This window comes from Lampris incognitus, chromosome 8, assembly GCF_029633865.1.
Source record: "Lampris incognitus isolate fLamInc1 chromosome 8, fLamInc1.hap2, whole genome shotgun sequence".
In the NCBI taxonomy this organism is placed as follows: Eukaryota; Metazoa; Chordata; class Actinopteri; order Lampriformes; family Lampridae; genus Lampris; species Lampris incognitus.
This window is the reverse complement of record NC_079218.1, coordinates 28,719,863-28,742,222: the sequence shown is the minus strand read 5'-3', so window position 1 is coordinate 28,742,222 and position 22,360 is coordinate 28,719,863. Positions and strand designations below refer to the sequence as shown.

The following is a 22,360-nucleotide window of genomic DNA, read 5'->3' as shown; positions in this document are numbered from 1 at the left end:
AAGATCAAAAATACACAAAAAAACCCAGTTGTGTTCCAAGTATATTGTGGAGCCCAAAAAAAAGTACAGAAAGGAAGGTGTCGTTGTTATGTATGCACACATCGACAGTGCTGCATTTGATTTGGTGCTGTTCTATTGTGCTGGGATCGATTGGTGATGCCTGCGGGCTCTGGGTTGTTTGATCGGGTCTGCCTTTGATGCTGGGTCAGTCTAAATAAAGAATGCCACGGAGAGGTTGTGTCGAGCGACAGCGCTGTGTCCTGACGTGATTTCTAAATACAATATTGGCGACGAGGATGGCTGATATTTGATCGGGTCTGCCTTTGATGCTGGGTCAGTCTAAATAAAGAATGCCACGGAGAGGTTGTGTCGAGCGACAGCGCTGTGTCCTGACGTGATTTCTAAATACAATAGTCGTATGTTTGTTTTTCCTGGAAAATAAGAGGGTGCAATTTGTAATTATTTTATTTTTTTATTTTTTTAAGAAGGGGACGTCATGATAAGGTAACACTCCGCAGAATAATGTCCGCCAAATGTACAAGGTTGACAGTGATTGGTTGCTGGTCAGTTCTTCAGTAAAGCTTGATTAACATGCTCACGTCTCTGGTGTCTTGGTTAGAGTGAGAACAAACAGCTGACGCCACCAACGCTGTGCGGGTGTGTGTATGTGTGTGTGTGTGTGTGTGTGTGTGTGTGTGTGTGTGTGTGTGTGTGTGTATGTGTGTGTGTGTGTGTGTGTGTGTGTGTGTGTGTGTGTGTGTGTGTGAGAGAGAGAGAGAGAGAGAGAGAGAGAGAGAGAGAGAGAGAGAGAGAGAGAGAGAGAGAGAGAATGTAAGGCATTAATTAATTGTAAAGCGCTTTGAGTGGCTGTTGCAGCTAGAAATGCGCGATATAAAATGCAGTCCATCAGTGGTGCTGATTTTGTGGAAGACTCATGGACTCCCGTTCATTCTGATCAATTTCGGCCTCTCGGCTGCCATCTGCCGGTAAAACTATATATCGCTGATATGTTCCGGTGCCAGACGCAACATCGCGACAAAATAGATCCCAACGTTATAGCGTGAAATAAAACGGGTGGACTCATTCACTGTTAAATGTTCAGATGAAGATTAGTTTGTTGCACGAGACAAAAGCTGTGCCGTAGTCATGTGATTTAGCTTGGTGCATGTGCATTATGAATGTGATGAGGTAGAAACACCAATACTGTAAGGTGTCTGGAACGTGTAATGCAGACATAAACTTGCTGTGTGTGGCTGGACACTACTACTACTATATACATTATATTGCCTATCCTAAATAAAATCACACGAATGACCATAACCATGGAAAGGGGTAAATCAACTGGATGAAAGGCCAAGAAAAAGTGTGATGTGAGTGCAGGACAGAATGGTTAGTGCTGGTAATCTTCCAAGGCTTCTCTTTTTTATGGTTATATATTAAAACTCTTAACTAGTTCCTTCATCCAAACCACTAAAACCTCTATCATACCATTTTAACCAATTTTTTTTCATAACTCAAGTTTACCTGTAAATTGTCTGTATTCAGGCTCTTCCATGGCCCAATATGAGTTCCTATAGTCAGTGATGATCTAAGCCTATGGGTCAAAAGATAACCAAATCACAACCAAAGGTATATTTTATGCAAAATTTTATTAGACTTTGTGGCTTTTATAATAAAGAGAAGTAGAGCTGATATGCACGGATGAGAGGTTGTCGATGGGGACATCGTTTGAGGGTGAGCCAGAGCATAGCTGTATATTTTGTGTGCAGAGATCAGCAGTGTTGCACTATTTTTTCAGTCTACACTCCACAGGGTCAGAGTACGGGGCTCCACGCCACTCATTGCTGGATGTTCCCCATTCAACCTGCATCCCGTCACTACAACTCCATTAACCATAACCCATTCTCCATTCGCTATTGGTATTGCTTACAGTATCATCACAGTAACTCAAAGGTGCAGTTTGTTGAACTATCAAAGTCTTGCAGTCCTACTTAAATTTGCATAGTCATCTGCAGGCCCTTGCTCCTTAACATAACCGCTAAACTATGAATTGCAACTGGAGATGACCTTCATTAATGATAGAAGAGAGGGCAAATTATTTGTTGAATATCAATACAATTTGAATAAACTACTTTTCTTAATATTGCATCTAATCAGACAAGATCAGCCTTTTCATTATCTGGCTAAGTATAACACAGGCTTGTTTTCTTCCACCGTGTCCCAAAGCAAAAAGCAACACAGCCTAGAGTGAAGTCTGATTTCCCTAATTGAATTTGCTGGATTTGCTTACTGGATTTGAGGATTTATTATTCCAGGAAAAAAATAATATAATGTGATATATATATATATATATATATATATATCACGGTAGGGAAAGTGCTCAACAAATAAGAAGCAAAATAATCCAGTGAGTCAAGTAAATTCTCTATGAGACAGTACAAGCCTGTTTCATGCTATAAGCAATCATCAGCTGTCAATAAAACTACTCGAGGAAAGGCCATACCATCTATTGCCTCGTCATGCACACCAATCAATCAATCAATCAATCAATCAATCAATCAATCAATCAATCAAGTTGAATTTTTTTTACATCACTTGCACATTGTCCAATGGGGAAGGGGGAGGTGCAAGGTACAAACATTTCAAAAACACGTCATCGCTAACGGTCCAATTTGGGGAGGTGGGTATTTGTCGATTGATATTTTCATTATTTATTTGTAATTACAAAATAGGTGCTTATATCTATGTCTGCAACTGCTGGCCACTTCATTCCTGTTATTCAATGTGGACATTTCTGGTTTGCAAATGATAAAATAGTTTTCATATTTCATATGTAACATGTTCATAATTCATATGTAACATCTTTAAGCCATTATATTTTGTCATTGGCGGACAGTAACATTAATTATTCAACCACCAGGGAAATCCTCTCAAAGAACAAAGCATATTCAACCAGTAGTAAAATGTGCAATCTCTGTCTAACTGAAAAATATTTTATCATTTGCAAACCAGAAATGTCCACATTGAGTAACAGGATTGAATTGGCCAGCAGTTGCAGACATAGCTATAAGCACCTATTTTGACATTTCGAATAAATCGTGACAATAGACAAATACCCCCCCCCAAAAAAAATTGGACAGTTAGCGATCACGTGTTTTTAATTTTGAATCGCACCCCCATCTGCGATCACGTGTTTTTGAAAATTGTGTACGTTGCACCTCCCTCTTCCCCATTGGACAATGTGCACGTGATGTGCATGACGAGGCAGATAGCATGAAACAGGCTTGTCTCATAGAGAATTTACTTGACTAACTGGATTATATATATATATACGTATATATATATATATATATATATATATATATATATATACACACACACACACATACAGAGTGTTAGAGTGTCCTGGTTTTCTCGTACTGTTAATCAATTTGATCTATGAAACTAGGTTGACAGTCTAATTCTGCATTAACATCCCCTAAACATATTCCTGTACATGTGTTGATGCATGCTCAATAATCCAGGTAAGGAATTTCACAGAAAGTTGAATCAGTTCATCTGGAGAGAAACGTTTCATCACTCATCTAAGTGACTGCTTCAGTCTCAACTGACTACAGGTATCCCCACCCCACCCCACCCCACGAAAACAACGACCAGTTCCATATGCAACTGTGCATATTCTGCATAATCCATATGCATAGCTAATTCGTTCCATTCCTTTATCCAAGCGGCTTATCCCAGTTGGGGTTGCGGGATGCTGGAGCCTAGCCCAGCAGTCATTGGGCATATTGTAAATATATATGGAATGCACAGTTAATGGTCACGCCAGTTTTCATATGAAACCGATCGCTGGTTTCGGTCATTATGCCACTGTGTTGTGTATAAGGGTGGGGATACCTGCAGTCAGTTGAGACTGAAGAGGTCACTTAGATGAGTGATGAAACGTTTGTCTCTCAATAAACATTGTGTCCACATGAACTGATTCAACTCTCCGTGAAATTCCTGTACATCTGTTGCACCTGGGGATGTAAGTATCTAGGATTCTGTAGTTTTCCCTCAGGCCAACTTTGAATTGGACAGTACATCAGCTTTTATGCTTTTTTTTTTTAAGTGTCAAGTTCTTGTTGTTTTAAATAAAGGTGAATATGAGTGAATTAATGTCTGAGTCTCTATTAAAATGTGATGACATCCATAACAAAAGTGAATGTGACTGGTCTATGACAACACAATCAGATATTTCAACATGAGACATTCTCTCCTCAAGCAGAGAACTAGCATTGTTTCCAAATAAAGCTCATCCCACAAGATGTGTTGGTCTTGGTTCTTCCTTGTCTTGTTTCTAGGTTTTTGTTGTTTTTGTTTTTTTGTTTGTTTTTGTTTTTGAGGGGGGGGGTCATGCTCACGCTGATTGTATTGTCATAGAAATCACTTTAATTTTAGAGCACTCCACTCATCATATTACATACTAGGAATTTGTCTCTTTGCACATTATTCTCTCTCTCACACACACACACACACACACACACACACACACACACACACACACACACACACACACACACACACACACACAAACACTTTCTTCCTGTTAAACATGATAAGAGCACCTGCAATGGCTCTCCAAAGAAATTTGGCATCGTCTTTCCCTGTGCTGTACGGCCCCTTCACCTCTCAATGAAATGCACAGCATAACACATAAACAGTGATTTGGATCACACTTAGTTAACTGACATACACTAAAATAAGCATCTACGTTTAAATGTCCCACAGACTCCCCCTAGGCAACATTGCTGCAAGACTGGAGGCACATACAACAGTTCTTAATGACACAAGGGCGAGTTTTCTGACAACCACAGGAAACTCGGTAATTCACATTTCATTATACAGTACTTTCATTTCACACAAATGGAGATAGAGGAGGTACAGTTATGTCAAAATATCATGTCACTGACCCGAACACAGTGTTTACCATCACATCTCACATAGACCGCACTCCAGAGGTATTTTTGAAACCAGACATTCAGCGTCTCAAGTGTGCAGCGGTTGTAGTGTGCCACAGATGCAGCCGACACTGTGTTCCATTGGCTGAATGTACAGTAGCGCTACAGGTGAAAAAATACATTCCTCTCCTGATATGCTGACAAGTTGATTTTCAGGGGCTGTCCCAGTTTGCCAGTCTGGTACGGTCAGTGGGCTTTCACTGAGAGAATCCCTTATTTCTTCTTCCAGTCAGTCCTATACCCTTCCGAGCAGGGTCTGACCTCTTTAGATGGGTTGCAGCCCCCTACTCTATGTGCTAGTCGAATGCTGACTTCATGCTCACGTTAAATATGAAACGATGGGTAACCTGCCTATGGTTTTCCAGCACAATGGCTTTCTATCTCACTGTGCTGCAGCTAATGATTACTTATTGCAAGTAGTCAAACACTTCCGTTCAGATAAATATTGATGGCACTCCGTATGAGATGGGAATATGTTGTGCCGGATCCAGGTCCAGTTGGAGCCACACATAGTACAAACAGTGCATAGCCTTGCCAGGATTAGCACGGCACGGTACATGATGAGATTTACAACTAATCTCCGGGCAGATGCTACCAGCATGACACAGGTTTATTAAAACAGGTGTTCCCCAAAAAAAGAAAGAAAAAAAAGGAACACAAAGAGTACGTATTTCTATTTTCAAGCACTGTGTCTAAAATCTGGCCCCTGTTGCTTCACATGCTTAAAATGCATTGGTTATTTGTCTTAAAAGCAGCATCGTCATCGAAGGATCATTCGTTTCTACTACGGGATGGGGAGTGTTTTCAGGGGATTGTCTGTTGTTCTGTTGTTTTGATTCAGTAGCTCGTTGTATTATTTGCTGCATTTGCTGAGTTTTACAAACCATTTTGCAATATGTAGTCATCCTCACATATAGAGGAATATAGAAGCGCTAACAGGCACCTGTGTTTTGTATCAAGCAAAGAAAAGGCATGAGGAGCTGGGCTGAGTCCTCACATTATCTTTCCATTAAAAACACTTCTTTTTTTTCAACCTGCTGTTTGTTGTGAACAGAAAAATGAACTGGTTGTACAAACATCGTTTATATTTAGGAGCGACAGCCAATTTAAATGTTCGAAATTCCAAGACCATACTACATGTACTCCCAAATATCACGATGTAAAGTTTACCATTGACCATGTCCGGAAAGGCCCGCTGTGTAGTTTGTGTATTTTGTGTTTGGTGAAGCAGGATCCAGCCCAGCTCAAACTACTTACATAGCATTATTCCCTGTCACAAGCATTTAAACAAATATTTTTGTCTGTTTTTATGTCTCATGAAAAACAGTCCAAGATCTTAAGTTTGCAACCTGGCTGATGCTGTTGAAACTACTGTCATTTTTTTTTTGCATCATAGCCAATATTTACTTCGACGAGTGAACAAAATGCATTTGTGCGACATGAGATACAAACTTTCCTCATTTTAGTGATTTCAGTTAGTTGGCACAGTTTTACAAAGAATGTGCGTGTGTTAATGTAACCAATGCCGTTTAACTTGATCGGATATTAAAGAAGTCAGAGATGTTGCACATTGCTTTCATCCATCTACAAGAGACACTTTGAGTTGCTGCCTCAGCTCAACAAGCACCTCAAATCCCTTCGTCCTCTTACAGCCATTTCTGACTCCCATTCATAGTGTGACACCCATGAATGAGTAGACTCGCTAGCCGGTTGGCTAACGGGCCGGACCCTTCAGTCGACTGGTTAGCACAGTCGCCTGTGGTGTGGGCGATCTGGGTTTGCGTCCTGGCCGCCCCTGAATTCGCTACATTGGTGTCAGAAGTGGGATGGTGAGGCCGTGAGGCCATGGGAGGCGCGTGTGCCCAGAGGTGTGAGGGAGCTGATATGCTGAAGGAGTAGGGTAGTGTAACAACCATAAATGAGTAGACTTGCTTGCCAGTTGGCTAACGGGCCAGACCCTTTAGTCGACTGGTTAACATAGTCACTCGTGGTGCGGGAGACCCAGGTTCATGTCCCGGCCGTGACGGTTCCCGACTGCCCCCCGAATTCGTTACAATATTAATAGAAGTGGGAAAACACATAAGCCTTAATTCAGAAAGCCAAGAAGAAGATACGGTGCAAACTGCATCGCTGTTAACACTGATGCCTAATTTCGTTATTGTCTGAACCTCAGAATTATTACATAACCGATCATAATTTAGTTAACATCCTTAGCTAAAAGAGGCGCAGGAAGTCACTAAAAAGGCTTCGAGCCATTCATATCTTATTCATTTATTGCCAAATTCTTAGCCTTTGTCATCTTTATTTTTTTCCAAGCCGCTGTATGACCTGCGCATCCCCATTCTTTAGTTTTATTTCTCCTTCACACAACAGTTGGCATAATACTCGTTCTATCCTCGTTAAAAACGGTGTGTATTATTATACACAACGAGTTCAGCCTATGAACCTCTGTCAATTTTCATGTTGTCCGCTTACCATAAAATATCAAGATCTGGCGACACTGATGAAAGTAATGCTAGCTTGTAACAATTCAGTCACAACCTGCAAAGACATGCCCCAGATAGGCTATGTGTATGTTGCTGGTGGAATATTACAGGATTTATTCGGCTCGTTACTCTATTGAGGCTGAAGTTAAGCATCAGAATCATATGTCTTGATGCATGCTCAATAATCCAGTTGAATCAGTTCATCTGAATCCCTGCTGGACACTTCTTCGTCTTTCGGCTTGTTCGCTGTTTCTCAGGGGTCGCAACAGCAGATTTTATTGTTTCCATCAGTAGCCTGTGTGGGCACAGCACCAATGGCAAAGATGTCAAGATGCAGACTTAGCTTTTGCTTGGGTTGAAGGAGCACATCGAGCAGGAGGCTCCTGATAATCTTTCATCTCCTCACGTAGTTGAAATATTGTACTTTTTGAGAACATACCCTCTGCTCGGTTGAGATAGCTGTTACCGAAACATGCAATAAAGTTTGTTCAAAGTGTCTCCGGTAGTTGGAATTACGTTTTTAACATAGTGACCTGATTCAACGATGTGCACAAACAGACACGTTATTTGTCTGCGCTCACAACTTGTGAGAATGCTTTGTTCAGTGTGTATTCATTTTGTGTGTTTTCTTCACATTTTCTATATCATGCACACATCATGGCATTTTGTTCACATGCACTAAAAGTTTTGTTACCATGAAATAATTTTTTTTTTCTTCCATGAAGGTCAAAGCCAGGTGCCTATTTTTTTGTACTTGAACATAATGAAGTCGCATGTGTGCAAACACATGTGCATATACAAATATATGCGTAAATATTGATATGGATTTACATACATGCATTAACTCATTTCTTTTTTGGTGTTGATTTTGAATCAGCTTTGGATCCTGAGAGGCCATTTTCTGTGTTGTCGATCCCTGATGAAGTTACAAGGCACTCCTTACTGTAGGTAGACAAGAGTGAAAGAGATGTGGTTAGAGTTTAAACCGTAGCAATGAATCAGGTAAAAGAGAGACATTGCTAGATTCCTGTATTGGATTTCACTTATATGGTGCAATAAAAAATGACCTATCAGAACACATCGCCTACCACGTGCTCACATGTCTCGGTAGAAATAATTTGGTTACGAAACAGTCGGTAACTGTTGGTGATATTAATTCCAGTATTACTTTGCACTGAAGTTTGGGTGGTTGTTCATACAATATGTAGTGACTCACTTTTTCTCTTCAAGCGTGGCAAGAACAAAAAGAGTGAAGTTCTTCAGCAACATGAAGCCCATCAACAATGCAATGGCGCCGCCCACTGCCGAGGCTATGATGATGGTTAGGGTGTTGTCCACCACTCTTACTGCAGACAGGGACATAAGAACAGACATCATCCTAATGCCACATAGCAACACTAACCCTTTTTCTGCACTGATAACCCTTGCTTAGATAATAATTCTGTTTATTTATGACCTCGGTTTTACTTTTGTGGTTTTTTTTGTTCATTTGTTTGTTTTTTTTGCCATCGTTCATATCGGTTCATTTTACTCAGCAGCTTCATTGTGGAGAGTTTGGATACAGGACCACCATGGGACTCAGTTTAACAACAGTGTCTTAGAGAGCATTTCAACTCAGCAATGTAAATCACTTATTTGGAAGTGAAAAAAAAGTGCAAGTTAAAAGTTATTACCCAAAATGTATGGAGTTAGAATAGTGGCCAATTGCATTGCTGAGCTACTTCCTGGTTCAACCGGTGGGCATCACCAGCCTATACCTACCGTATTTTGTAGTTCTCATTGAGTCATAGATAAATGGAAATTGTGTACACGGTCTAGCTGAGGCACTAAGTTTTTCTCTCTCTCTCTCTTTTTTTTTGTTTTTGTCATCAATGTTGTTGAAAGGAAAGATTTCAGGCCTGAGCTTAGTTGCCCCGTAAGACTAAGTAAGTAATAAGTAAGTAAACTAAGTAAGAGTAAGTAGTAACTAAGTAAGTAAAGAAACTAAGTCGTAAAACTACTTAAGTAAGTAGTGAAGTAAATAAGTAAATAAGTAAGCTATAAGTAAGTAAGTAAGTAAGTAGTGAAGAAAAATTGAAGTGTAAGTAGTGAAACTACTTTCAGAGGTGGTCTTGTACCCAAAATCTCCAAAAAGGAGGCCGGTGAGGAAAATAATATTACAAACAATATGCACATGTCAAAACCTACAAAAATAAATCACAGGATGTTAAAAAAAAGTGGAATTAGCCTTTAAATCTGGTCCGTTATAGTCATACCTACCTCAAGCAGGAATATGCCCCAGGAGATGAATGGAACATTACTGCGCTTGGTGAATCTTTTAAAAGGTAATGCAATATACATTTTCAGCATGTCACCGCTGGGTGCATATTTTCAAAAAATAATTTTGATGTGTGCATGTTTGTGTGAATTATTGTGAATCACCATTTCATATGTTTATGTGAGCGATTGTGTGTGTGTGCGTGCATGCGTGTGTGTGTGTGAAGACAATTAGTTCAATATTCAAGTGTAAAGAAATGTTGCTGCATGTCACAAACAATAGCAGTCCAGCTGAGTGTTTTTTTTTCTTTGTGTGTAATTTTACCATTTTGCCAAATGAAATGAATGAAAAGTGTTAGCAGATAAGAATAGTGCAGAAAAGCTGTGGTCACATTTGCTCCACTCACTGCTTTGTTCACTGCTCATTGACATGAGAGAGAGACAGACAGAGACAGAGAGAGAGAGAGCACTTACACTCATCCACCACAGTGAGGGTGAAGATGGCACTGTGGTTCTTGCCCTTCTCTTTGGGGTTACGTCCAAAGCAGGTGTACTGGCCCTGGTCATCGAAGGTGATGTTCCACAGCAAAATGGATATGTTGTTGGTTTTACTGCTTCCCACAAACTCCACGCGGTCTCGCTCGATGTTCACATCTGGCTCCACTCCCTCTGCCGGAATAATCGAGTCACACATCTGGACAGACCAGAAAGCTGTCAATCATCCACAACTGTTTGCGGGAAATTAACAGAACTTGAACAGATGAATGACATCACTGCAATCGAACACCATATTGCTCTGCGGACACATGGAAGAGGCCACGTGTGGTTCTTACCTTTATCATGGTACCGTTGTTATTGAACTGCCAGCTGAAGTAGAGGTTTTTGATTCCGATACAGCTGGCGTATGTACAGGGCAACATGACAGTGCTCCCATTCACCGCCTCCAGGAAGGGGATTTTCCCTACAGACATCTCCAGGGCCTGAGCAGACCACACACCTGGGCAGAGTGGGGCAAGGGTTGGTGGGAGTGAAAGAGTCACAAAATAGAATAGAATAGAATAGAATATCAGTCATTTTGTACATACATACAAATGAAATGTACTCTCTGCATTTCATCCATCCTAGCTGCATAGCTAGGAGCAGTGGGCAGCCACCGTGCAGCACCTGGGGACCAACTCCAGGTATTTCTTCCTATTGCCTTGGTCAGGCAGACAGGAGTATTAACCCTAGCATGCATGTCTTTTTGATGATGGGAGGAAACCGGAGTGCCCGGAGGAAACACACGCAGACACGGGGAGAACATGCAAACTCCACACTGAAAGGACCTGCGAAGGCCTGGGGTTTGAACCCAGGGCTTTCTTGCTGTGAGGCAACAGTGCTAACGACTGGACCACTTTGCTGCCCGATTGAGAGAAAAAAAATGGAGACCCACCCCAAAAAAGGAAGGCCGGATTATTATCAATAGGGAAAACAACATATTTACAATGGAGCAGTGTTGTATGACCATGAAGTTAGACCGGCTTTTGAACCAAACTCGAACCTTGAACCGAATTCAAACAGGGATTCCTCTTATAAATGTGGTGTTGATTCGTGTGTGCAAACCATTACCTGGCAACTTTGAAACCGTAGGGCCCAGAGTAGAGCCATGACATTGCCAAGAAAAACATCATAAAATCTGTAGTCATGGACACTGACCAAAAGGATTTCTCACGGATAGCAATGCATTATCTTTTATTCAGAAGTGTGACTCTACTAGCCTTAAAAAAAAAAGAAAAAAGAACTCATTCAACAAGCAAAATTTCATTTTCAGTCAGTTCACAAAGACTGGATCTCAGCATTGTTTGATGATAAAGTTTAGAGTCCAAACCCTCTAATTGGGATGGACTTGTTTCTGTAAAATAAATCAATACTTGATGGTTCAATATCAGAAATAACATGTAAATTCTGTTGTAAATGGCCCTGACTCAGTGCTAAAGCTTCATATCTTTAAGTAAGTGCCATCTCTTTAGTACAAAAGTCCATTCAAAAACATAATATTTCAATGGTGTGTAAAAAAAACAAAACAACAACAATAAAATGCACCACGTCATATTTGTTTGTTTACTGCGTATTCTCTCCATACATTACGAGCCTTTGATTTGAGGGCCCCTGAAGAGCAAGCTATCCAGCAGCTTTGTCCCTGGCACAACAGACACGCCACCAATAACTTTTTGCTCATCAGACAAGTGAGCCTTTTTTTTTTAAATCACCTTATCTTAAGTCTCTTCTACCAATCAAACAAAGACGGATCGCTTAGACGAGAAGGTGCTTGCTCATCTTTGCCTCCCTTTTCCTCTCCTCGTTAATTTTCATCTGAAAAGGTAATCTCCCTCTTCGTCTATTTCCTTTATATATTCCCAGCCGTGACTCGAACCACCAGGCCCTGGCAATGGATTAAATCACATCACAGGTCAAGGACAAAGATTTAGGATTTGTGCTGTTTTTCCACTCTCCGTTTTCCATGTTCATGCCAGGATGCTGGGCTCAATGCTGCTATCTAGTGTGTAAACTGTGAAGCACTGGTTCACGGTATTGCACCACCGAACACAAACGCAGGACTATGTATATGTATGCATCCCACTTCTCACAAGCACCTTAAGATGATGCACGGTTGCTGGAGCCGTTGTAGCTTCTCTCTCTCTTTCATATTCCTAAATTTCCCCCTCTATCCTCTATGGTGCATGGCTATTCTTGTGATCCAGTCCTGTTTTTTTCCCCCTACAACATGCTGTGTTAATGATCATTTACAACATGGTGAAGGTCAAATGTGAGGTAGCTTAACTACAGCAGTTAGTTGTCATACATTACCTCCAATTCTATAGAAGGCTAAACTTGGTAAACGAGGACAAGTATGAATCCAAAATTAATAATTCCTTGTAATATAACTTGTTTTTCTCTGTGCCTCTCCTCACTTTTTTTTTGTCTTACCTGTATCAACACAGAAATCCTGAAGAAACAATGGGCAAGCATTAAGTGAAAGTAACAGCATCTCTCTCTTTCTTTCCATCCTTCTTCCTCTCAATACCCCCTCTCCACTTCATTCCTTTCTTCTTCCTATTCCTTTCTTATTCGTTTTTCTATCTTTCTTACAATTCTACATTTTAGTTATCTCCTGAAATCTGTCCTGTGTCCCTTTGTATATGCCCAAAGTATTTGCTAATCACTTTAAATGTCTGGGTTACAGTACTGAAGCATTAAAGTCATTTGCTCAACAAAAAAAGAAAGAAAAGAAAACAACAAAAAAAGCCACAGTACGGTAAACCCATAGCAGTTTTGATTGGTCAGCTTAACTTCTTTATCTCAAAGCACAGCCAATGTTAATACTTTTCCATGCATACAATTTATATATAGAGCACGGGAACATTGTTTTCAGCTGAATTTCTTGCTTATTTTTTTGGAAAGTAAAGTTTTGTAGTCCGAGGTGAAAGTAGAACAGCAGTGCTCTAGTTTTTAGCCTACATGTGTCAGATCTAAGAACACTAGGATCTTGCACATATAGATAGGCTCATTATACTCGGCCCATTATATAAAGAATATATAATAGATGAAGAAAAAACATGATGAGATTAATGTTATTATATATATATATATATATATATATATATATATATATAGCATTTTTTTCTTTCGGAAATCATCAATGGTGTTAACAAAAGTGCTCAACAAATGAGCAGCAGAATATTAAGATAGATGTAGGAGAAAAACTTTAATACATAGCAGGTATGTATTAACGTTTTTTCCTACATTTGTCCTCATATATATAGCGTTTTTTTTCCCGAAACTGTCAATGGTGTTGTGAGTGCTCAACTAATGAGGAGCAGAATATCAACACAGATACAGGCAAAAAGATTTTAATACATTGCAGTACAGGCCTGTTTCATGTGTCTTGCACTCAGCTGCTTTTGATGAGTGTGAGACTCACGAAATAGGCCTGTACTGCAATGTATTAAAATCTTTTTTCCTGTATCTGATACACACACACACACACACACACACACACACACACACACACACACACACACACACACACACACACACACACACACACACACACACACACACACACACACACATATATATATATAGGTGGCATGGTGGCGCAGTGGTTAGCACGGTCGCCTCACAGCAAGAAGTTCCTGGGTTCGAACCCTGGGGTTGTCCAACCTTTGGGGTCATTCCAGGCCGTCCTCTGTGTGGAGTTTGCATGTTCTCCTGTTCTCCGCGTGTCTGCGTGGGTTTCCTCCAGGTGCTCTGGTTTCTTCCCACAGTCCAAAGAGATGTAGGTCATGTGAATGGGCCATACTAAAATTGTCCCTTGGTGTGAATGTGTCGGCCCTGTGATGAACTGGCGGCCTGTCCAAGGTGTCTCCTCACCTGCCGCCCAATGACTAATGGGATAGGCTCCAGCATCCCCACGACCCTGAGCAGGATAAGCAATTTGGATAATGGATGGATGGAAGGAGACTGATGTTAATTGACTGCAAGCCCTCAAAGACCATATTATAGCACTAATTCTGTTCTCTAGATGGCTATGCACTGTGGAAGTACAGATTAAATTGCATTCTTTTAAGATGTCCAAATTCAGATTTCAGGGTTGGCTTGTGTGATCTGACGTCTCTGTGTGTTGTTATAAATATGTGGATGAAACGAAGGGCAGCTCCAGGTTTTAACTTTTGGGACCACTGGGTGTTCCTTATTATTTTAATGTAGCTAACCTCACTGAGGAGGTATGTTTTAGCCCTTGTTTGTGTGTCTGTTTCTCTGTCCATCTGTCACAGGTAGATATTGTACTGTCTTGCAAGACATGTCAGCATAGCAACGAAAGGCCGAATGTTTGGAGTCTCCTAGAGTGGAGAAGTGTGACGATTTCAATTTGTAATGCCAATTTAAAGCACTACAATCACCTTGCCAACACTTTAAGCTAGTCCACACATTTTCTCCAGTAGATGTACTTTCTAGTAAGACCTCCCGGACAGAGGTCATAACTAGAAAGTATGGGTGTGGGATATCAATATGGGGACTTTTCAGTGTTGGCAGAGGAATTTGGACAATATACACTCAGATATCTCTCAACAACTCAGTTTTAGAGTTCGTTTATCATCACTATAGTCTACAATCCCATCAATGAACATAATCTCCTGCAGGAAGCCAAAATGCGGAGAACTTCAACATGTGAAATGGAAAAGATTTTGTGGGTCTTTCTCTACAAGAAATTTGTTCAATTCTGTTGTTTTTCTACACAAATTAGCTTAATTTGTAGTAGTGTCATCAGTTCTGAGCCAGAAGAAAAAACCCAACCTGTTCCCTTTGAAACTTTCTGCAGTACGTAGCAGGACCAGGTCTGTTAACCAGCTTTTGATGGGTGGCCAAAAACACTTCTTGGTCATTCAATAAACACAACGATTTAGAACAAATAAAATCTTTGTCATTGCTTCTTCTTTTTTCCTGAAAAATGTACATCTAGTTCTCCAGGATTATTGTAAAACTGACTGGAAAAAAGCTAACAAAGTTGTCAACTGACATTAGCAAGCATACTCTATCTCCTTGAGATGGGGAGAAAATGACGTAGCACTTTTGAAACATCAGGGCCTAACAAAAGCTTCTCTTAAGAGGAGATGTTCAATGAGCCTTGGCAACCTGGACATTTTGAAGCCAAGTTGAAAACCTCCTCACATATGCCAATACAGATGAAGCCATTAGTCCAGCTCCTTACTGTATGCTTGCTGCACTCTTGCATTTTCTTCTGTACCCCGGAAGAGGTTTGGAAAATGCTAATGTTGCCCCCCTTGCAGCCACACAAGTTATGAAAAATGAACCAAAAACCAGTTCCTTGAAAGACATGAGTTTTGTGATACAATACACTGGTTTTGATCTACTTTTTGACCATCACAATTATCTCAAGTGGCTACTGCAGCAGTAATGTGAGATGGGGTGCCTCTGTGATGGCAGCAGAGCCTGTATATCCGGGTGTCAGCTATGACTGTAATGGAATGCTCACATCTTGCTAGCCTTTTCATTCAGCAGAGTGATGAAAAGGTTTTATTGGAGCTATCTAGTTAAATGGAAACTGTTTTTATTTAAGCAAGTCCCAACCCAATATTCATCCAGATCAAAGATCAAACCATGAAGATGAGGCCATCATTACCTCCAGTCTCAGATCCGTGTGTCAGTTCACCACTTGCAACACAACCAGGTCTGACTGAAAAGCAACCAATCATTCTCTATGCTCTCAAGGTTGTAAAGAGTCACTACCCTAGCTGACTGAGCTACACCAACATTCACAATATGGATTCGGGTCGATAGGTGTACACTAGCATCTAATGTCTGATACCTGTTTATTTCACGTCTAGGCGCTGTGCTTCTGCAGACACTGCTATGGTTTATTGGGTCATCTAGTCTTACCTTGAAACCCTAACGCAGCCAAAAGGGGTCACATATGACTCTATATGCCTTCACTGCAGCATCATACATACCTTTATAAGCCACACGATAAAATGTTGTTACTCTTTTTCAAACTTGAACCTGAATTTCAACAATTTTGTTGGTTCTCTTTTCTATTTTCCAGCGGCAAAATAAAAGGTCAACTGTACGACCTCATGTCATCTCAAGTTGACATTGCCATATATGCAAAACTGCTCTGCAGACGAAACATAATACCACATGCACTAAATAGTGGAATGACAGCCAACAATTCAGCCATAACTTGTGGAAGGTCAGAGTTTTGAGAGCTGGGGAGGGGGGGGGGTTGTCCTCCATAGACTACCCAGCTGCACAGTGATAAGACACATAAAACAAGGACTTGGTTATTCCCAGGGGAATGGAGAAAAGACCAAACTTTAAAGCTGCTGAGAGGGCAGGGCTGAGGCACAGTGCACGTTAACTATGTTATAACAAAGATAAAGCCAGCAAAGGCAGATGATTTGAATGGAGTGTATGAACATTACCTAGCAGCAGGGAGAACATCACGCCAGGGGCTGTGTGTTTGGGGAACAGGCTGGTAGCTTCAGCCCTATTCCACTGGACGTCCATGGCAATCAGATCTGCTCCAAGACAAATATTGTTGGGAGATCCAGTCCACGCTCTGGGAAACCGAAATGTCCCTTTTTGAAATAGACTCTTTATGTCCGTCCGTCTGAATGTGTGTCAGTGGGCTCTGCCCAAACAGCGCTCCGTCTCCGGCCGTCAGACTGGAATCTGGAATCTGCAGTCTGGGTATCCGGTCCCCGATGTAGCACATCCACACGTTATACCTTGTCCTAGGTGCAGTGAGCCTGCCTGCCAGCCCCCGCAGCACTCCTGTGAGAGAGACTGTAGGTTAGACAGAGGGCAGAGGCTGAAGAGAGTGGGGGAAAGGGGGAATGGTAAGGAAGAGAGAGGCAAAGAGAGGGAAGATAAGGGAAGAGGGTGTAGCTCGATGGTAAACAAGTTGCTAAAATGCAAAAAAAAAAAAGTTAATAAGCAACAACTGTAATTGTATAAATGGTGAGAAAGACACAGGAAGAGAGAGAGAGCTGGGAGAATCCCGTAAAGTATTGTAATAGACAGTCCAATGTAAAACCGGGTGAAGAATAGATGACATGTGCGTGTTTGCACGTGTGTATATGTGCACGCGCATACGCATATGTGCGTGCTTGTTGTCACCCCCACACCCCACACCCCACCCAAAAAAAAAACTACATATGTGCTTCTGTTCCTGAATGCAAGGCAGGTACAGCTGAGGAGATTTGAATGTCTGTATTTGCCCCAGCAGCATTTTGAGTAACACAGCATCTTCCTTACCTCGTCCCGTGGCTGGTGTACTCTCAGAGGCCGGCAGGCTGACTGCACAGCTGAATCAATGTGGACGTTACAGCGGCAGGACAGAGCGGAGCAGAGCAGAGCACAGCAGAACGGCAAAGACTCACTGCGCACAGTCAGGGTTCAGTCAAGGAGAATCCGCCAGCCGTAGCATTCACTGCAGAGACAGCCACATTGCAGACCCAACCGGGCTGAGACAGTTAGTAGAGAGAGATACAGACAGAGAGACAGACAGACAGACAGACAGGGAGACAGACAGACAGGGAGACAAACAGAGAGGCAGACGGAAAGAAATCCAGAGAGGACGAATGGATTGGATAGCTGCTGCAGTACACCTAATGGCAGGAGGGCTGCTACTCCTCTTCTCGGACAGCAGTGCCCAAACGGCGCTGACTCCTCTCTTTGCCTTGTCCCTCTGGCTATCTCTCAACTTTTCCTTGCCCTCTCCTTTGGCTCTGTGCCACCCTACCCCACCCTCCCTATTTCCCCTCTCAGCACCCCCCTCCCTCCCCATCTAATTTTCGTTCTCCTCCATCACACACACACCCCTCCTCCTCCTCCCTATGCTTCTCCCCCATCTCCCTGGCTTGGGGCGTGTATGCAGACTCAGGCACTTTTGTCAGAGTGTTTCTGAACATCAGAGAAAGTTCTGCAGTGCAGGTTGAGGATGGGGTGGTGTAACACAACCCCCATTGCCTTGCATTAAATAAATCCGACACATAACTACTGCAGACTTCTCATGCTTATATGTCGACAGGGCTATGAGTCCCACTTTGGCACCTGCCTCTCTTTTCTAGGAAGGTATTATGCTTCATGATAAACAAGGTCATCAGCGTGTGCGGGAGGAGCTTTAGTAAGTCTCTGTAGTTTGTGTAACCGAATGAGAGCAAAAATGCCTCTGTTTGTTTACCTGCAGTATGAATGTGACTTTGAAAGCCCCTTTTCATCACCCCCCCCCCCCCCGTCTCTCTCTCCCTCCCTCCCTCCCTCTCGGTCTCTCTCTCTGTCCCTCTCTGTCTCTCTCTGCACTTATCCCTTCCTATGATAGATTGACAGAGTTGAGTTTCCTGTGACTCTGCATTTTTTTTGTCTCTTGCGCAATCCCATCTCCTCTTTCCTTTCCTCTCCTCTCCTCATCTCTCCATTTCCTCTCTTTCCCTAGCCACTCTTTTCTTCCCCCCCTCCAATCCTCTTTATGTGATGACATTCCTATGGTGCATGGGCAAAATAAAATAGTGTCTTACGGAAAGTAAGCCAGAGCCAGAGTCCCCTGGCTGAGGATAAGCATCATTAAACATCTACAGCCTTTACTAATTATTGTGTGCGTGTGTGCGTGAGAGCGTGCGTGCGTGTGCTGTATTGGCTGTCCTGTCCGTAGCCTACAATACCCACAATTCCTTGCTTAAACTCACAGGTAATCTCCACCCACCATCTCACCTTTCACTGTAATAATGTTGCTTACAGCAATACTGTATCCGGTGACGCAATTTCGCCCTTAAAACCGCAGCAGGATCGGAATTCTCCCTCTCTCGCGGTGGACTACGGTGGACCACACAGGTTTGTAGAGATACCCCTTTTCTGCAGGAGAACAAAGGACCACGTGTCTCCACGTTACCACTGGCCATGGTTTAACTGGAAGATAACCTAGTCTTGCTCATCCGCTAACCAGCTGCTGTAATGGGTTACTTTTCCTGCAAGCCGCGCAGTTTTCACAGAAAGAAGGACACCGGATCCCTCTTCATTTCTTAAACATCGATGCAGTTGTAATTTAGACCCCTTCAAGATCACCGGACGACCAAAGGGAATGAGCATCGAGGATCTTCATCAAGATCATCGGACAACCGACGGAGCAGAACTGGTTTCCCTGGACCTGGGCCGCGCGCTGTGCACTGGACAACAAAGACACGCCCCTGGTCGCCGAGAGCAGGCGATCTCAAATCAGGCCGGCATCCGGGCACGTTGTAGCCTAGTGTAGCCTGCGATGTATAACGCTAGAAAAGTGTTGTCGTTTGAATTCATTCACTGTTCGGTTGCGCACATCGCACACTGATCCACATGGTTTGCTAGACAGACCATTTACTCTTCCTTTTTGTTCTTTTGCTACTTTCGTTTGTTTGCTTGCAAATTTTCAGGTAGCTTGCGCACGCGCTGCTCTCTCTCTCTCTCTCTCTCTCCCTCTCGCTCTCTCCCTCCCTCTATCTCTCACTCCCATTTTCCATGCGCATCTTCCCCTTGAGGGGACACACGCGCGCGCGCGCGAACACACACACACACTTTTTCAATATTTGCACAACCTCGCTACCTCATATTACCTTTTGTGCCTTGATCATTACATTTCTGCTCAATTATTGATTGTAACTGATTAGGATTTGTCGATTTTAATTGAATGTTCTAATACGTGTTTTTCATTGAAGTAAATAATTTTCTTGACTGTTTTGTGACAACACTGAAGCCATCATCTGCCAGTTAAATCACTCCAGTTGGTGCAACACTATTCCATCAACTTGAATGGTTTTAATTACAAGTATTGAACGCCAAAATTAACTATTGATAAATTACTGAGACTGATTTCCTGAGATTTTATGACCCAGTAGGTCAGTGGTATGGCATTGGGTTTGCTTTACTCTGTTGTCACTGGTGTGATGCAACCATACATTGATTTAGATATGAGGCAATCTGACGAACCATCATTAGCCAGTATGAGATAAGATAAGATATAGAAATACACTGAGACGTCTGAGTAATAGCTGTCTGATGTCTAATGTCTACTGTAAAAAAGAAAAGAAAAAAGGAGGAAGTGCTTGCTTTTTATGTTTTAGATTTGAGCAGTGCTTTCAGGTCTGGTTAGTCAGCAATTTGTAACAGAGCTTGCTCATGAGCTGGTGGTGCTCTCCTGATCTCAATAATAAAATGGAGATGGACTCATTCAGGATTCAGGTATTGTGACTGAGTGTCATCTGAGCAGCTGCATAAGCAAAAGGCAGTGGGGGCTCCCGCAACTTCCCTATCCGTCTACAGTAGCTGTCGGGCTGTTTTTCTGTGGCCACAGTTTTGGTATATGTTCTGCAGACGAAGGAAAGTGGTGGGTATTTTCCCATGGCCTGCAACTTTAAGGGCTGTAAGTGAAGTTCAAGCTGATATTTTAAAAGATGACAACTGCAGTTATTTGCTAGATAAGCATATATCTTCTACTTCCTTTGCAACCACTTTGCACTGTGATCTATTATTCATTGGACAGGTTATTTCCTGCATCTATTTATGGGGGACTATGGGATGGTATACATCATTTGAGCATCCCGCACCAAGTTTTTCAAACCAAAGCATTGATCACATTTCAGATATTGTCTGCAAATTACTTCATATTTGTTTGGTGAATCACACGTGATTTGTTATATCACTCCCAGCAGGTTTCTGCAGATTTTTAGGAACTGATACTATATTGTTTATCACTGCCCCCCCCCCAGGTCAGTTTAAACGGGTTTAGCGGTATTGCTTCAGTGATCACTTTTGAGGGGAAGAGAGAAGCAGCGAGACAGCTGACAAACCAAAACCAAAAGCTGCTGGTGTGAACAGAGTGCGAAGCAGGAATTCAAGTGAATGAAGTGACTCCTTGTCCCTGTTTCTTCAAGCGAATAGGAGATGGTGTCGAGTTATCGCCCAGATGGCCTGAACAACAAGTTCCTTTTGTGCAAGGATCAGTCATAAACACATTCAAACCAGTCTATTCATACCATAACCTCAATGCATTAGATTGTGAGGGCATATCTAGACTTGTGATCTAGTGTCATTATTTCCTAATAAAACAATTGCAACTTGGGTAGAGCGTGGTGTGTGTGTGAGTGTGTTTTCATGTATCTACACTTGTGAGGACTAAATGACCTCAAAAGGATGATAAAGCCATGAAATACCTACATTGTGGGGACTTTTGTTTGGTCCCCAAGAAGAAAAGGATTATTTCTGGGCGAATATTTAGGTTTACAGTTCGGTTTACGATTGGGGTCACGGTTAGATTTAGTATCAAAGTTAGAATTAAAGTTAGGCATTAGATTTAGGCTCAGGGTTAAAGTTAGGGGTCAAGGTTAGCTCTAAATCTGGGGTGTTTTAAAAGTGTTTTGGGGGGTGGGGTTTATTATTAAGTTAGGCTTAACCAAAAGTTTTGGTGTTAGGGAAACAGGTTTTGACTCAAACATAAGTTGTTTGTCTCTAGAGGACATTGTGTGTGTGTGTGTGTGTGTGTGTGTGTGTGTGTGTCAGGTTTTTCTATGCTAATGGGGACCAAATGTTCCCATAAGGATAGAAAAACCGGAAATCACCTACCTTGTGGGGATATTTTATATGGGTCCCCATGAGGAAAAGGGTCTATTTTAGGGTTAGGATTTGGGTTTAGGGTTAAAGTTAGAATTAGGTTAAGATTAGGGTGAGTGTTGAGGTTAGGCATGTAGTTATGATGGTTAAGGTTAGGGTTAAAAGCTAGGGAATGAATGTAGTCAATGAGGGGCTCCCACAAGTATAGGGAGACAACATGGTGTGTGTGTGTGTGTGTGTGTGTGTGTGTGTGTGTGTGTGTGTGAGAGAGAGAGAGAGAGAGAGAGAGAAGAGAGAGAGAGAGAGAGAGAGAGAGAGAGAGAGAGAGAGAGAGAGAGAGAGAGAGAGAGAGAGAGTGTGTGTGTGTGTGTGTGTGTGCGTGGGGCAGGGATGGTATACTGGATGTGGAGCTCTGAATGAGAGATAATGTGGGCAGGCTGCAGGAGCACCACTCTGCTCTCCAGGCCCCTCCACTGG

At 42.1% G+C, this 22,360-nt stretch overlaps 1 protein-coding gene across 1 annotated transcript; it reads right to left on the bottom strand.

The window, feature by feature from the left end:
• Positions 1-8,331: 8,331 nt before the first annotated feature.
• Positions 8,332-18,092, bottom strand: scn4bb (sodium channel, voltage-gated, type IV, beta b). Its single transcript, XM_056284259.1, has 7 exons — positions 17,914-18,092; positions 17,032-17,114; positions 16,726-16,821; positions 10,576-10,739; positions 10,217-10,436; positions 8,703-8,832; positions 8,332-8,428 (listed from the first exon to the last, which is right to left on the bottom strand). Exons 1-7 carry the CDS (start codon positions 18,090-18,092, stop codon positions 8,332-8,334), a joined length of 969 nt encoding a protein of 322 aa, XP_056140234.1.
• Positions 18,093-22,360: the final 4,268 nt, after the last annotated feature.

Coding starts and splice junctions, on each gene's coding strand:
- scn4bb (XM_056284259.1), bottom strand. CDS start 18,092: ATGGGGAGGGAGGGGGGTGCTGAGAGGGGAAATAGGGAGGGTGGGGTA. Junction 10,740..16,725: donor GATGTTCTCCCTGCTGCTAG/GTAATGTTCATA, acceptor CACTCTGCCCAG/GTGTGTGGTCTGCTCAGGCC. Junction 8,429..8,702: donor GCCACGCTTGAAGAGAAAAA/GTGAGTCACTAC, acceptor GTCTACCTACAG/TAAGGAGTGCCTTGTAACTT.